Source organism: Cryptomeria japonica, chromosome 9 (assembly GCF_030272615.1).
Source record: "Cryptomeria japonica chromosome 9, Sugi_1.0, whole genome shotgun sequence".
Classification (NCBI taxonomy): domain Eukaryota; kingdom Viridiplantae; phylum Streptophyta; class Pinopsida; order Cupressales; family Cupressaceae; genus Cryptomeria; species Cryptomeria japonica.
This window is the reverse complement of record NC_081413.1, coordinates 44,643,353-44,661,322: the sequence shown is the minus strand read 5'-3', so window position 1 is coordinate 44,661,322 and position 17,970 is coordinate 44,643,353. Positions and strand designations below refer to the sequence as shown.

Below are 17,970 nucleotides of genomic sequence, written 5' to 3'. Positions count from 1 at the left end.
TATTGCTTATCATCTTAGCCCAGTCAATCATCTTGACTCCATTCATTATCTCGTTTATGAAGTAATACATCCAAGACTCAAATGGAGCGCCTTGGGGATTACCTATTATTCTGTTCAACAAGACAATCATGTCTCCAGTATCTTCTTTAAAATATGCCCTCACCAAGCTCTTCCTTGACAGCTTGGAGGCACCCTTTCTTGGCTTGTCCAACCATGAATGATTGATGGTAGCCTCATACTCCTCCATATGGTCTTGATACATTCGATCAGCCTCATCCCTGGTCACATACACAGCATTATGATATTTTGGAATTCTAAAAGCTTCCCTTATGGCCTCATCACTGATATTGGCCAGCACTCTTCCATCCCGTGCTACAACATCTCTACTGACAGGGTTATACTGCCTAGCGCACTCAGCTACCAACTCCATGCACTGCATAGTAGGGAGAAAGCCAGTAGCATGCACAATACCACTCTTAATCATTTTATGTGCGGTCACGGTAGGCACAAGGTTATCTAAGCCGAACATCCGCTTCTTAAACTCCATCAGATTGATATGCCTGAGGTTTGTATCACTGACGCTCTTCCATTTTGAGTTCATTATTGATTCAAGAGGAGCATCCTTGTCTACTTGGAACTTCATTGTGCCTGAAATCTGCGAATAAACATGAAGCTTAAGTTAGAAATCAGAACTTAGATTAAATATTTAGGAACTTGATGACTAAGTGGTTAGTATTTCACTCTATTCTTGACACTTAGTCACAAAATGGAATTTTCACATGTAAACTCAACACTCTAGGGATACTTATGATTTCAATCCAAAAACCAAGTCTTATAACCTTCAAAACTCTCATCCAATTCAGTCCAACATGATTTTTCTTATTGAAAATTTGGATAAATCCATAAAAATCACCTCCAACAAACTTGGAAAACTCAGAAAATTGAATAAATCTGCCTTCAAAACCAACTTCACCTTCGATGGAGAGAGAAGAAAAAGACAAGAAGATAGAAGGATCTTTTAGAAAAACTCAGAAAATTTGAATGATCTGCCTCCTATCAGCTGGTTATACTCCAAAATCTATCAGCGTTTATGAAGAACAAGGTTGGAAATGATGATTAATGCCTTCAAAACCTCCAAAACTACGCTCAACGTGTGAATATCTTCTTTCAAACTCCTTCAACCTGCAAGAATAATTCTTATTTTTGCTCTCAACACTTAGAAAACTCGAACTCGTGTGCAGAAATGAAAGGAGAAATGTCTTATTTGTATTAGAGTTGGTTTTCACAATTAGAAACACGCAAATATCTTTCCAATTCATGTTTCTAAATCAGTTTCAGTCTTGAATATTCATGGAGAAAGTTTCTAATTTTATTTGAGTTGCACAATCATCTTCATCTAGTTCGAACTTTCACAAGTGCAAGTTTCTAATTTGAGAATCGATCCTAAATTCGAACTTGATCTCCAAATATCTTCTTTTTAGAACTTTCTAATTTAGTTCGAAGTTCAAATCTTTCCTCAATCTGCAATATCTCTTCTCCAAAAAAACTTTCCAATTCAGTTCAAAGTTCGAATTTCCTTGAATATGCTAACATCACCCTGAATTTTACCTCATTTTTCAAGCTTGTGTTGACTAGTTTGACTCCTTAATCATATGGCGGACTTATTTGATATGTTGGTGCCACATCTTCATATAGGGTGGACTTTATTGTGTACTTGACACAAGTCTTGGCACTAGCACTTGTCCAAAATGTTACTATCTTGCCTCCAAATTCATCATTTTACCTTCAAATTTTCCTGTGTTGCACTTACCAATAATCATTTTAGCTCCTCTCAGTCTTGTTTAGTGGTTCTATTACCTTTCAATCTCATTTTGCCATCTTAAGGCCTAACCAACGGGGCGGAGTTTAGAGAGCTTGTGACACAATCATCTTCATCTTAAGGGCAGGGTTCTTCTTACACTTGGAACTTGCCTTGACACCACAAGGCGGACTTCATGAAACATGTGCACCTTGCATTTTAACTAGATCTCCCTCAAGGCAGACTTTGGAGGGGTTGGATTTGTGCACTCAAAACCTTGCAATCAATACAAGGGTGGACTTTAGGGCATAGGTGGAACAAAACTTGGAACAATCCTCAAGAAGGCGGACATTAAGCCATTCCTTAAATTGCATATGTTCATCCTAAGGCGGACTTTGTAGGCTTCATGACACAAGGCAAGGAACTATTCTATTCATCCTAAGGCAGACTTTCAAGAGCTCAAGGCAAAACACTTAGAAACTTTTCTTCACTTTACAAGGCGGACTTTGGGAGATAAGTGGAACAAGACAATGCACCACACCTAGTATCGAGCGGACTTTAAGCAATAGGTGGAACTAAACAAGGCACCACACTTGCTCATAGGGCGGACTTTGAAGGCTCTATGTCACAACTCTTGGCACCTCCATCATCATGCTTGGGGGGACTTTCTTGATGGTTCATGCACCTTGAGGGCGGACTTTTGAAGTCTTGTCCACCTTCACCTTGGCGGACTTTTTAAAGTTCATGACCTTGCCTTCTCACTGGGCGGACTTTTTCCTAGGCACCAAGGAGGGCGGAGTTTGAGCTGGTTCAAGGCAAGGTAGGGCAGACTTTTCCCGTCTCAGGCACCATATACCAAGGCGGATTTTTGGAGACTTAGCCACCTTCTTCATCATAGGCGGACTTTTGATCTTTCCTATCATAACATCCACCATCACACATTGATTAGCTAGACTTAGAGAAAAAAAAAATTGAAAAACTCCAAAATTTGATAATTTCACCAATTTTCGCCACATTAGAATGATATTTGAAATCCAAACTTAGGTAACCTATCTAAAGCGTCATGACCCCTAAAATGTAGGATCTTAGCTTTTTGGGTCAAAACTTAAAAAAAATTATCACGATCGGTATAGGTCGATGGTACTAGTGCAAATCCTAGGTCCCACTTCGAAAAAGCAAAAAGCAGACATCCCTAAAAAATAGGGAAAACTTTCTAAAAATAGAAAGTTGTTCAAATTCGTTCAAATCAAATGCATTCTTCGTCGTTTGGCCTTTCTAGGCACTTTGATGGTGTCTAGACTCTGTTATCACTTGGCTTGCACAAACTGACTTTCAATCCTTCGGACTCAAATTGTTCAAAACTTGACAGAACCAACAAAACTGAAGCGGAAGGCCACGAGGCACTAATAAAAACCTAGAAAGCAGGAAAGGAGAGGGTCCCCATCTTCAATGGGGCGATGTCTGAAAAAGGTCACAAGACTACCCCTAGAAGATTGCATTAGCATCGTGAAGATGCTTATATCATGTCAAAGCAAAGCTTAGTTGAGCTCACTTGAAATTATCCATTGTCTTGCATTCTTAGCATTGGCATAGCATTCTTTTTCATTTTTTTTAATCAAAGATCATTATCCATTGTCTTGCATTCTTAGCATTGGCATAGCATTCTTTTTCATTTTTTTTAATCAAAGATCATTAGTAGTAGGAAAGAGCAATATTGCAACATCATCTGAAGAACGTCATTTCATTGAGCTTCAATTGAGCAAAAAACAACTATGTAAGTCCACTCGCATGCACAACAAAAACATAATACCATTGAAGCTATCCAACACGTCAAGACTTGACATCAAGAACTTTGGAGTCTTCTCAAGTGATCCTTTTTGCTAATCTTCAGCATTTGAGAAGTCTTTGTTCAAGAGAGGATAGAGCATTCAATACTTTATTCTGTGTTCAATTGTCCATAAAAATGTCACCAACACACACCGAAATGGGAGGCGATTCATGAAGAAAACAAAGTCAATCTCAACACAATTCAAAGTGAATCATGTTGATTGTAACTAGGTAGAATGCGGATTCCAATTGCCTTAAGGCAACATTGGAATCCGCCAAGGGCTGGGCCCTCTCTCTCACACCAACATAAAATAGGGCAGACCCTATCCTCACGCCACTTGATGTGGCTTTATAAAAACATGCTAAGGAATAATAATAAATAAAATAAAGGTTATTTTATGCTAAGCCGACTTTAGAGGTTTATACCTAGAGGAAGATATATATATGAGTTCATCAAATGAAGTAAATACAATTTTCACACCACACATACAATGCGATCTGCTCTGCTCCTAAATGTGATCTGCCCTCCTCCACTTGGCGAATCTGCTCCTTGGTGAACTGCAAGAACATTTAGCTACATGCTCCTTCAGCCTATCAAAGTTATCTTCTGCTGGTGGATGTCTTGATCATCTACAACTAGGGCATCACTCTACATCACCTTGGCAGCTTGCTGTTTGGACAGCAATCAGAGATAAGTGTTGTAATCAGAATATTGTATTTAAGGCATAATCAGATCTGAGGATCTTTCTTGCTGGGTTTTTCCTCCTAGGAGGTTTTCCCAGGGTACTTGTGTGTTGTGTGTTCATTTTGTTCATTTCTTAACTTTTACTTAATTCTGGAAATTCCTAAGTACTAACAGCAATTCATATAATCTGGAAATTAAGTTAAATTCCTATTTTCTGAGTATTGAATTAATCTAAAAGACTAAAATCGACAAATCATAGCGAATTCAACAGCAGATGGTGCGAATTGGTTCAAGGAAACCAGAATTCAAAGGCAAGTGTTGATAAAGGAGGCTAAATTTTGTCAAGCAATCAAATCAGACGTGAAAAGGAAGTGATTCATCAAAGATGAATTAATGATTTACATACAGATCCAAGTGTTTTTCCTCCTCATTTTGAGCATTTTCCAGACGTGAAGCTTCATTTTGCAAGTGAAAGATGCCATTTTCCACATTTGAAGCATCTTTTCTAGGGTTTAAGAGGGGTTTGTCAAACAATTGTTGATGTTATCCTGGGATTTGTTTCATAATTTTCCCTTAAAATATGTCTATCAAAATGAATTTAAAGTGCAAGTTTCTGAGCTTTTATTCCAATATTTGTTTCATAATTTCCTCACATTTCACTACAGATCTCCCGAATTGAAATTTCATTCACAATCATGATTTAAGCTATGTTCTATTTTCAGGTATGATTGCAATAAGGAGGCGGATGGAAAATGAGAACTCAACAAGGAGAAGGGCATAATAACCTCAATAATGCAATCACAACATGGAGGATACATCTACAACAAGAAGATCAAGAATCCAAGGAATGATTTACGAAATGAAAGCATGGAATGATGGAGTAGGAGACAGATTCAACACTTCAAGAGGATGACAAAGGTAGATTGATCCATGATGAAGGACTCAACATGATTGATGGAAGACAACATCAAGATATTCAAGATTGAAATACAAAGGAAAAGCTAAGGAATACATTTCGGAGAAGACAAGTACAAATGAAAGATAATACAAGAGAACTTTTCAAGGGTTGCTCTATGATGATGTAGGATGAAAAACATCACGTGGACGTGCTCAAAATCAAAGACATCAAGGACCAAGACATTGATGAAGAGGAAGAAGATAGCAAAAGAATTCCAAAGATAAAGATGGAAATACACAATGAAGCCTAAGGAAGATAGTTTTAGAAGAGTTAATCAAAGTTACAAACTCATTTGATGGCGAATGAAGGATGCAACAACACAAGGTCAAGATCCAGAGCCTCCAAGAAAGAAAGAATGATAAAGATGATGCAATTTGGGAATATGAACCATCACAATCAGTCAAAAAACTAGATGATGTTGAGTATCAAGAGATATTGCTAGAGATGCAAAGACATTTTCGTGATGAAGGATGAAAGTTTACAACAAATGCAAGCTAAGGTGGCATCTACTCATCTCAACCAATCCAATAATGACAAGTCAGCATGTCTGGATTCATTGAACCTGACTCATCAACAAGTTGGCATGTGGAATCATATTTAATGAGATATTACAAATCATTTTTCTCATTGGTGTTTTTTCACAAAAAGATGTGCATTTAAGGACTTGTCATTTTATCATTGGCGGATATTAAATGTATAATGTGGTAGTTATAACTACCTCAACTTAGGATTTCATTGAATTTTCTTGGCCCTTGATTTACAATTAATTTGGCCCTTCATTTGTACCTCAAAGTCTATATAAGGGTTGGCTTTTTCATTTGTAAAGGTTATTGATAGAATAGTTGATAGAGAAATAGTTCTTTAAGCAAGTAGGAGGAGGAGGAGGAGGAGGAGATCACAAAGTGTTGCCAAAACTATGATAGAATAAATACATAATTTTCATTGAAGATATGGTGGATCTTTCTGTGTTGTTTCAACATTTTGCATGGCTTCTACTTCTCAAGTTTTAGTTAAAATTAATTGATTTTAATGGAGAAATGTGGAGATATGTTATGAGTTCCTTGGTTCATACCATTTGTGATTTGTTGATTGCAAATTTCAAAGTATGGTTAGTCTGAACCTCATTTTGGCAATAGTTTGATTGTGGATGTTTATTTGCATTGCGCTAGCATTGGGTATTTGAATGATGTATTACAATATGAAAATCTTTCACTACATTAGAAGATTGCACTCTTTCTATAGCGATGTGAGCTATAGAAAGTAGTTCCATAGGAAGTTGTCTATCAAAGCACTATCCATTATTATCATTGTCCTTAGGATTTTAGATTAGATTATCTAACCCTTCATCCTTTTGTCTTTTATTTGAAATTCAAGTCAGCCTAGCATTCAAGTTCCAGTGAAGTGTAAGTCACTTTGTGATACCAACAAAATCACATCATCTCACTGAGTCATCCCATTGCATTGTCTAGATATAACATGTGTAAACCTTGGGGTAGCCTTAATTGATCACATTGTTTAGCATTTGAGATTTCCTTGTTCAAGAGACAATAGAATACTTGGTATTTTATTGTGTGTTGTAGGGTGTCACAAAACATGCATCAACAATATCTTTCTATTCTGTCTTTAGTTCTCAACCATTTTCGTTATGGAAAGATCATCTGCAATTGCTTATATAAGGAGTATTCCTCTCCTTTGTTAATACACAACAATTAATTATTATTTCATGGTATTAGAGCATAGGTTCTCTTTTGGCAAACTTTTGGTGTCACTATTATGGTAACCTTGGTCATATGAAGAAGTTTTGCAAAAAGCGGTTGGCTGATCAAAAATCCAACAAGGGAGGATCTCAATAGCAAGCTCATGTCATAGACCATTCAAAGGAGGAGTCAGCATTCTATGCATTGATGGCCAAAAGACCAGCAAATCATGACAAATCTTTTGCATAGTAGTTAGTAGAATGACCATTAAGGGAGGATATTAAAATAATATTGTGATATTTAGGTTATAACGGTCATTTAAGTTGTTTAATTAATTTTTAGTAATTTTCTATTTTGTAGGTCAATTAGTTAGTATTCAGTATCTTTCTATTTTGTCTTTAATTCTTGATCATTTCCAAACACTGTTTCTAATTGCTTATATAAGGAGTATTCCGATCCTTTAGTTTTTTTTATGATATCATGAGATAACCTAGCGAGACCCAACCCAACGACCCAACCACACCTTGTCTCGGTCTTACTTTTTGTAGAGTTTTTGGGGCATGGAGGGGGAGAGCTAAGGCGAGAATACCTCAATGGACAACTGAGCAAGCTCAAACAACCCAACCGTCAGATAAACCCTACCAATGAGAGTTGAAACTTGGACCAACATGGGAAAAACCCAAAGCCTTGGCACAACCTTACCAACCGTTTGAGCTATGGACCAAAGCCCAATATTCCTCTCCTTTGTTAATATAGAACAATTAATTATTATTTCATCTAAAACATAGCACGCATGTAGGAATGCACTATAAATATGCATGTTTTTTCGTAAATAAGCGCTACAGGCCCTCAACACTCACTCACAAAGAAACGATTTAAATGCCTTTGAACTCATCCTGTATTGAATTCAACAATTGTACAAGAGAAATTTTATAGATTTTTGATATTTCAGATTTTCTTCTCTTAGTTTCTCTTTTCAGCCTTTTCAAACTTGTTTAACATTTTAAAAAATTCCAAGCTTTGAGAAATATTGGCTTTTACATGTACAACTGTGATTTTAATGCATTCGAGTTAATCCATGCTAGCTTTTGTTCAAAATTTCTTAGATTTATTCACTTTTTTTTTTTACTTTTCCAAAGCTAGGTTTAGCACTTATTTTATTTTTCAATGCTAGGGTTTGCAGCAATTTCTTTTTCTTTTTTGGATTCCAATAGCAGTGTCAGTGGCATCAAGAAATGGAAATTGACACTAAAGCATTTGAAACAAGCATGTCACTCGGAAGCATGGCATACTACGACGAATTGTTGGATTTCTTATTAGTGAGTGGAGGCATCAATAGCCTCAAATACAATATTACATGCACTATAAATTGTATCCAAATACTGAGGCAAAGGTTGTATGAGAGATGAATATCACCCTCCTTATACAAGAATATATGATATTTGTCATTTATGTTTTGAAACACATGCTAGTCATGTGATCTTACAATTTAGCACAACAACAAAAAAAAATCAACTGTAGTCACACATTCATGTAGGGTAAAAGGAGGCAAGAAAGAAAATCATTTGAAATTAGCATAAGGAAGTAAATGAATAAGAACATCATTTTTATTATATAAACATTTTAAATCCAGTCACCATTAGATGTGGATATAAGAATGTGTCCACTTGCTCAAACTGAAGTTTCCAGCTAACTATGCTTTTAAGTTATTCCCAAATTCTTTATGTTACCAAACATAAAAATTCTCATGCAATCTAGAACATTTAAACTTACTTCTTTTGAAAATATTCTGCATAGTTGTACTCTGAAGAAATGCCAAATTTGCTATTTGAGTTCATCTGATGAAGGATGTCAACAATACAATAGAATGTATTATCATGTGTTGTAAGCACCAAGGAGTTTTTTAGAGTCTGCATAGGTACCCAACCATTAGCCAACCTCAAATAATCTCTCATTTCAAGTAGGTGTCCCTCACCAAAATTTTCAGGCATTTTTTGTGATGTAAGACTGAAAACAGGGGACGACAGAATGTCTTTTATAATCTTCCACTCAATAGTAATGTCTTTCTTTGCATCACATGATTGAACTGGAAGCAGCAAATAGGAGGTTGATGGGTTTCCCTGGTTTCTATCTTCCCTACCTACTTCCACATAATCGTTCTCAAAATCTGCCCTGTCCAGTATGATTCTGAGATATATTTCTTGAAATTTTAGTGCTTCTGCAAGCTGCAAAGACAACCATGCATGGAATTAAAATGTATCTTGACAAAATCAAATACTGAATTTACAGATATTTAACAAACTGCAACTGTTAATCATGTTACCTGAATCGGATCGAATTCCAAACTCCTACAAGGTATTAACTCTGTATTGACAATCCTCCCATGAGCCAGATGAAGCTCAATCTTCATGGTCGCTGCTTGCATGGGTAGAGTAGATTCAATAAAAAGAGCAAATTGTGTGTACTCTCTATCTGGAGGAATAGGATTAAATTTCAACAAATAAGCATTAAGACAAACAGGCTTTGTGCATTCATTCAATCCTCCTTTCAGAGCAACAGGAACTAACATCTCATAAAGCTCCATTCCCATCTCAGCTCCTGATACAAATAATTAGCATTGTGTTAAATAATATAAGTTAAAATTTATGATTGCGTGAATATAATTAAACAATCATTTCAAACTTCAATAAATGCATAATCATTCTATTATCAAAACAAAAACAAAATCAAGAAGCGTAATTATTCAAAACTCCAATATACCAAAAATAGTGGAGCATGGAAAGCACCCTGTACATAAACAAAAAGATGGACATACCTTTAGTCTTGCGTGAATCGGAACGTGGGCAGTCTTCACTGCCTTCATCCTGTTCGTCTTCTGCTGGCAAAAGATAGTCATTAAGAGCACCTATAGAGTGTAAGAGTTTGCATGCCTCTAGACATGCCACCCTCTTTCCTTTTTCCACTGAAGAACATATAGGACCCTCTACTTGCCGAAAAGGTGCATTAGATGGAAGACTTATACAACATTTCACACCTCCTGGTTCTTCAAAGTTGGAAAATTCTGGAACGGGACAAAAAAACCTATTCAAATAACAACAGTATTAGCATAAACTATCAGAACTTGAAGACTTTCAATTTAGAAATACAGTTAAGTAATCAAGCTACCAAAAATTAAGAAAAATGAATTGGAGAGAAATAATCACAAATTTCAGGAACATACTCATCTTTAGAAAGCTTTGAGCAGTAATGATAGAGTAATGAGACACTGCATCCAGTGCTGATGGTTGCCTTTGTACTATCTACTTTATATATTTGATCTTCCTCATCTTCATATGGATCTGCACCTTCTGGAGTTCGATCCAAGACCTCTCTTGTCATCTGTTCTTCACCAGTTACAAAGTGTTTGACTAATTTTTCCTCGGCAAAATTTCCCCTGTCAGAAGGATAGATTAAATAGATATGTTCGACAAATATAGCATACATAGAATCCTGGCAGTATATGGAACAACTATAACATTTAACAACAGAAGCAATGCACAGAGACATTGACAAGAATGCAAAGAATACCTTTCAACCAAAAAAATATATTCAGACTCTAGCATACGTGCACGACCTCTAGATTGTATGAAGCTGGCCACAGTGTCTGGAAGATCAAAGCGTATTACAAGAGAACAGGTTTGAATATCAAGGCCTTCTTCAGCAACATTAGTTGCTACCAAGATATTTATCTGTTTGTAAAGATTCAAGGATTATGTAAAGTTATTCTATATCAAATATTTTATCTGTTTGTAAAGATTCAAGGAACATGTGAAGCTATTCTATAATAAATGGTTGGATTTCCAAACAACGCAACCACAAATACATTTTATAATATTATATGAAAAGAAGTCCAATAAGATAGGAGATCTACAGGAAAAAAAACATTAGCTTAGCCTAGATTACAAGTCACACCCCTACACCTTAGAATCAGATAAAAGCATAAGCATCAAATAAAAACATTGCAAAGAGAGCATGAATCATGCAGCACATACTAGGATTGGCATTGTGGACCAACTTTCTAATAAAGTACTTGGCCAAAAGTCATATTTCACACAAACAAGAAATAAATAGAAAAAATTAAGTAATATAACAATACCAATTGAAATATCAATTTGAATGACTTAATTCATAATGTGTTGGAAGCAAATATTTCACAATGTTCACATCAATTTTATCTTGTTAAAATTCACCATGTATACATGGAAGAGATCACACATAAAAAGCACAGAGAATTACAAAACTAATTATAAAGCCTTGATATTAATGCAGTTGTCTTATTTACATGCAATCTTACTAAAGGTCCAATGGTATTTTAATAGAAAAGTTATTTGTAGAATTCCTATCCAAAATTTTCACATGTGGAATTTTGGTCAAGCAATTAACATATTGTCTTTGACATGGAATTTATGAGCAGATGTGTTAGGGAACTTGTGGTTTTGAGGTTTGGGACAAAAATCATTTCATAGCATCTCAATGACAAGCAGTTGGCAGTCTTTCATTATAATGAAATCTGAATACAAAAGACTTTTGCTGTCTGCAACAGAAATATATTCTTCCAGAGCTGTTGCAATCAACTTTATTCAAGTAAATAAATAATTTTACTCCCATGTGAGGTTACCTGTGCAATCTGAGATAGCTTCAACGTGAATATAGATTGCTCCATCGTGAATGCATGACTGCACTCGAGAATACTCCTTATCACGGGTATATCTGCACCCAATAAATTGACCACACGTGTTTTGCCTGTATAGGTGAATCCTACTACCCTCTTTGCTTCCATGAATGACTGCTCTTCTGTCTTCCACAGGTTCCCCAAATATCGGGTGGTAATAAGAAGTCTTGTATTCTACTAACAACTAATACATGCAGAGCCTCCCATATTACCAATCACCATCAACATCCTTCCAGTCAATGTGCAAGGAAAATAAGAACTATTTCATTCAATATAGAACACTTCACTAAGTTCATCACTAGCCACACAGATTTAGGCATGAATTCGTCACAAATACATTCCAATAATAAGATTGCCTTCCTGCACAGTCGCTAGGGAATGTATCTTTCGGTTTCCACGTGTTTCATCCCCAAAACAATGTTGGATGCACCTCCAAAATACGTATGCTTAGGAAAACATGATTTGCATTAATGGAAATAATAAAACAGTGCTGTTAATGATATATATCATACTTGCCCATAGAGGCCCACAATTGAAAGTATTTTCACGGTATAAATAATAAACATACCAAGAAGTCTTTCTAATCTTTTATAATGAAACCATGTAAATTTTCATAAAACCATCAAACATGAGACTTCTATCACCAGTATCAAATATTTGCCATCTTGCTCATTATGGACCAACTACAAATACCACTCAAGATGAGAATAGCGCTGCCCCTGGAATACAGCCAAAAAGATGATATATTTCCTCTCTATGCTAATGCCCATGCCTCCATTATAAAATCATCTGAAGAATCTGAATGATTTCTCCAAGTCCATTTAGGACAGATTTCACAATGTCAAAAATGGTGATTCCCAAGCTCCAAATCCGAATAAGAATTAATCTGAGAAAACTCTCAAATCAATGTTGAGGATAATAATATTCATCAGGTATCCAACATCAATACCAAAGCCTCTTTAAATAATATATAATTCGGTTCCAGCACAGTTATATTTTAGTGACTTTAATTAATCTTTATTTAAAGCCACTTTAATTAGTTATTAATAATATTGCCTTTTAATTTAAAGTTTAGGTAATACTATTAAATAATTCGTTTTAATTCTTTTTCCTCCATTTTAGCCTTCAGAAATAAAACAGGACGTTACACATTAGATCCCTTACTACCTGTAGCTGTTATTATCACTCAACAGCTCTCTTACTCCCACTAGCATGAAAAATGACATCACCCCACTCACTTACACCTCCCAACTAAGGATACAACTTTCTCAAGGACCCAATCCTTTTGAGAAAGCCCTTGTAAGCCCTCAACTAAAATTTTCAATGTTGTCAAAACGTTATGTGATTCCCAAACAATATTTCACATAATAAAACTAGCTTTTGTTCCATACCACAACATGTACAAAGGGTACACTTTTCAAGAAATAATGTACACAAGGTATATTATATTCGTACTAAACAAATAAATACTACTACCATTTAGGAATAGCCAAAAAGGATAATGTAGTGTCCCCAATCAATCTTCTTTTCTATGAGTAAACTGCAATCATTGGTGTTGCTCCTTTTGACATATATAGACTTAGTTCTTTCCAAGAGTTTTAGACCTACCCTTTGATTTATCCTTAGGTCCCTTTCGATCCCTTTTTGGTCCTCTTTCCTTCGACTTACTACTAGTGTTAAAGTCATCTACCAAAGTTTATGCCTTAGGATCGCCAATGGCATACATCTCCATGCCTTCCAAGTAAGGGAGAACATCAACATTCTCCATTGGGATTTCAAAGGCCACCACTTTACCTTTTTCTTCTTCCATCAACTCCATTAGGTAAAGGGGGAGCCTAGACATCCTTATTAAGGCATGGTTTCTCCTCTCATTAGTGATACCAAGTAGATATGATGCAATGTCAAAAGTATTAGAGTTTACATTTAAATCCAGCCACTTATATTTAGGAGAATCCACTAAACTCTCAACCTACTTTGACCGATCAGCATCCCGTTAACCTTATTTGCATAGCTGAACTACTCGACAGGTTCTCGGCGAGTTGCAAAAACTTGCCGAGTTTTTCTGCCCAGCGAGTATTTACGACTTTTACTCGCCGAGTTTTAGTCAAAAACTCGGTGAGTCCGAGTCAAAAACTTGGCCGCATGTGCGTGATAAGGAAAAACAGCACAAAACAAATTCATTTTGGGTTTTTTGATTGGGTTTTCGGCTGAGAAGGGGGAACGTTGAAGCAATTGTGACCGCAATTGGAGCTTGTTTGAAGCAATCCACACAAAGAAGAGGAGCAAGTTAGCGCAGAAACGCCTCAATGACCTTGTCTTCATGCAATATAACCTTCGATTGCGCGTAAGGAAGGTGGAGGAAATAAAAGGTGGTCCAATTGACTTGGATGATATAGATCCTTACAATGATTGGACATCACACAAGCAGCCTCCATTGTTTTTCGAGGGTGAGATCATTGATTTGGAGAGGCAGGCTATGAAGGAGGAGGGGGGTGGATTTGGTTTCACGCTGGATGACATTGAGGAGGAAGAGGATGAGGATGAGGGGTCATTGCCAGTGCCACAAGAAGGTGGAGACATAGCTTCAGCCATGATGGAGGATGAGCCAGCCATACCGAGCGAGGAGGCACAGACACTCACACGCCCACTGCATACTTCTAGGACTGGACCCTCTAGATCTACCTCTCGCAATTTTTTTGCTAGAGCTGGGAAGAGGAAGTTGTAATTGTAATTTGTAATGATGTATTTACTTTTGGTTTTACAAAAACTATTTACTATATTGCTTTCAAGCTTCTAGCCATCAGCATTCCTCATGAGGATGCGATTTTGTAGACACTTTGCATTTAAATATATCTGGAATCAGCTTGTTTCTTTTGTGTTGTCATTTATTGACTCATTGGATGCATCTTCTCATTAAATTTTGCAAAAAAAATGCATTTTTATTAAATTTAAGCGTGTTTTTAAGTTGCCGAGTTTTTTGCCGAGTTTTTCCGGGTTTTTGCTGAGTTTTTGTCGAGTTTTTTTTCCCAAGGGCTTAGCGAGTTTTGTCGAGTGCTGAGTAGTTCAACTTTGCTTATTTACTTGAGATTTGGGGGTGTTGGGCCTTTCAACCTCAACCTTTGGATCCAAGAACCGTTTACTAAAATGATTTCAATCTTTGTAGAGATTTCCTCAGCAAGGTTGATATTAATGCAAAGCAAAGCATAGATCCCAAGTACATGGTTGGTCGTTGAATAATCCACAGACACAAGGCATCCTAAACAAATACCAATCTCTTTCAATATGTCTTCAGAACAATATTTGGTAGCTAAGTTTTTGTAATGTCCCTACTAGTTAGAGATCATTGCCCTGCAAAACAAATTGTTAGAATACAACAAATATATATATATATAACTAATCTAATTTGCAATTAAACTTCAATTACTTAATTAAAACTAATCTCAATTCTTATTTAATAAAAAGGATACGTGTGCAGTACTGGGACATGTCCTTAGGCCGCTGTGAAGCTCGCCCTCTTGGAACCCATCTTGCTTCCAAGCCATACCAGGAAATCGAAGGTTAATTCAATTCTTGTCTTGGATGTAATTTCTTACACCCAAGCCATACCAGGAAATCGAAGGTTAATTCGATTCCTGTCTTGGATGTAATTTCTTACCCCCAAGCCATACCAGGAAATCAAAGGTTAATTCGATTTCTGTCTTGGATGTAATTTCTTACACCCAAGCCATACCAAGGAAGACCATCATATATGATCAATTCCTTGCCTTGAATGATGCATCTCATCATCCAAGTCTACCAGAGAGGACCGGCCAGATCCATCTCTTCTTGGATGAACTTTGTCAACCAAGCCATAACATATATGCATATAGATTCTTAGTATATACTGCCTACCAGGGATTATCATAACCCCTGCATTAGACTAAGGGAATTTCTTCCCAATAGCCTCCATCATATAGCCACATCATTCATACTACATTCTAGAATTCATTATCATTTTCATTCCATAATCTACATTTACATATTCTTATATTAACATGTATTCAGTAACATATATTCAAAAAATATTCATTAACATGTTCTCAGGAAAACTCATTAACATATAAAAAATATTCATTAACATATTTTCATGACTATTCATTACCGTATATTCACAAATATTCATTAACATATATCTAGAACTATTCATTAACATGTCTTAAAATATTCATTACTATATATATGTGTGTGTGCGGCACACACGTCCACACACATATATCCTCTGTGAACCGCAGACATCACTTACCTGTCGCAGTCTGCAGTCTTAATCGCTTGCTATCCTCCCATCTCCCTTTCTTCCCCTTGATCCCTTAATATCAGATTATGCTCTTAATCGATTCCTTGTGAAGAGTGTTACTGTCACATTAACTCCCTGTTCAATCTGTGTATATGTTTATCTAATCTTGCTGAGCATAAATATGTATATAAATATAATGATTGATTTGACGAGTATCGACCCTTAATCTCTACACTTTTTATGATAATCCGTAGTAATCTCCCCCTTCATTCACCTTCAATGCTTCCTTTTATAGCCTCTCATATACTTGGAGAGGGGCGACTATATGGAGGGAGGCGCCTATTCAAGGAGTTGCATCCTTTAATAATCATTTTTTTATAATAGAGGTCGCACCTTATAGTGTGGAGTTCCTCTAAGGTAATCGCACCCCAATTATTAATTAATTAATGATTAGTTATACATGGTCATTCTTCCATGGAGGCGATCTTATTAAGGAAATCATGTTGATCGCTAAGTAATAATAAACGATTGTCTTGAATCTCTAAAAGCTTATTGTTGGTTGGATGCTTCGTGGTTATGGCCACTGACTTATATTGCCTGATGGAAACATGGAATCCCTCGAATAATCATCATGTGGTACGTCTGGTGCAATAATCATATGGTCATGCTGTTGTAGTCACTCCTAGTGTAGATGAAGGTGATCGAATCGGTTGATTTCAATGTTCTTATGTCTAACCAGGTTCTTGGTCAACGATCATTGAGCAGTCCCTGGAGATCACTTTTTTTTGCTAAAGATGGCCGAAAGACTAATTTATAAATGTGTAAGTCCTTACTTGTCGTCCTTCAACCTTAGAGGAAAATCGTGAAGTCTCATAAATGAGACAATTTTCCGATTTCATTTATATGATTAAAAAAATATTATTAAATAATAACATTAAATAAATATTTAATAATTTCAAATAATCATTCGTTAATAATTATCATATTATTTAATAATAATAAGTGTTTCATTATGCTATATATAATGATCAAGGAGTGGACATGACAGTTTTAAAGTCTACCCACATGGGGGTGATCGAAATTCTATGAACCAGTGAACCAAAGTTCAACTACCACTCCTTGATGTAGAAACTAACACCATCCATCAGCCATGGACCATTATTTTAGCTATCTTCCTTGTCTCTCTTTGGAATCACAAATGATTAAATTGTATCCCATTGACAAATTTCTGATAATTACCTCTTGTCCCCTGTTTAGTTTTACACCAACTGGCGATTTTATCCCAGACTGGCCCAAAATTTGCACATTTGGTATGGATAATTGTTTCTAATAAGGCCTTAACTAAATGATCTAGGGCAAGCAAATTCATGAACCTCAAAAGTCCTCAGCTTTGCACTACAACCCAAAGGGATTCTATTGGCTCCAATCAAAAAATTTGGGGATAGGGCATGAGCAATTTAACTTATCAACTTCTTCTCAAGCATTACCATATATCAGCCTCCATTCCCTAAAAATTCCATGTTGATCAATCTTCTAGTTGTGTGGCAAAAGGTTTTAAAACTGGTTGCTGCTACTTCTTTAGGGAAGAACCATATCTTTCAAAAACCCCAATGCCCGAGAGCCATTCCCATGACTAGTGTTTTTGTATTGACCAAGGGCAAAGTTTGAAGTCCTTTTGATCCATATTCTTCCTTCCATATTCATCCCTAACTTCTTTCACAATTCATGCTCTAAATTCCTCTATCAATTCACCAACCTACTACTTTTATATTCACGTCTAATTATTTTGTCTATTGTCTATAGAAACCCTATTTTTTATTGCAATAAAAGGAATGGTGATTCAAATTCTGCTCCCCAAATAGAGCTTGGTTGGAAGGTATTTTTTGTGTACCCAATAAAATCTTATGAAATACTAATTAAAGTTTGGACTCAAATATTTAACCAAAACCCTAGACTATATTAAATGCCTACACAACATCCTGTAACAACTTAGTATCATGCTTTTGACTTCATTATATAAC

The 17,970-nt window shown here is 36.1% G+C and overlaps 1 protein-coding gene across 2 annotated transcripts in view; it reads right to left on the bottom strand.

Annotated features, from left to right (window-relative positions):
- The window catches only part of LOC131043928 (endoribonuclease Dicer homolog 4), a 290,003-nt gene that overhangs the window by 107,539 nt on the left and 164,494 nt on the right, over positions 1–17,970 (bottom strand). For both annotated transcript variants that reach the window (XM_057977166.2, XM_057977167.2), the window contains 5 exons: positions 10,533–10,693; positions 10,186–10,398; positions 9,781–10,046; positions 9,289–9,563; positions 8,739–9,190 (listed from right to left, as the gene is read on the bottom strand). In XM_057977166.2, coding sequence (XP_057833149.2) covers positions 8,739–9,190; positions 9,289–9,563; positions 9,781–10,046; positions 10,186–10,398; positions 10,533–10,693 — 1,367 coding nt within the window. The remainder of the gene's footprint in view (positions 1–8,738; positions 9,191–9,288; positions 9,564–9,780; positions 10,047–10,185; positions 10,399–10,532; positions 10,694–17,970) is intronic.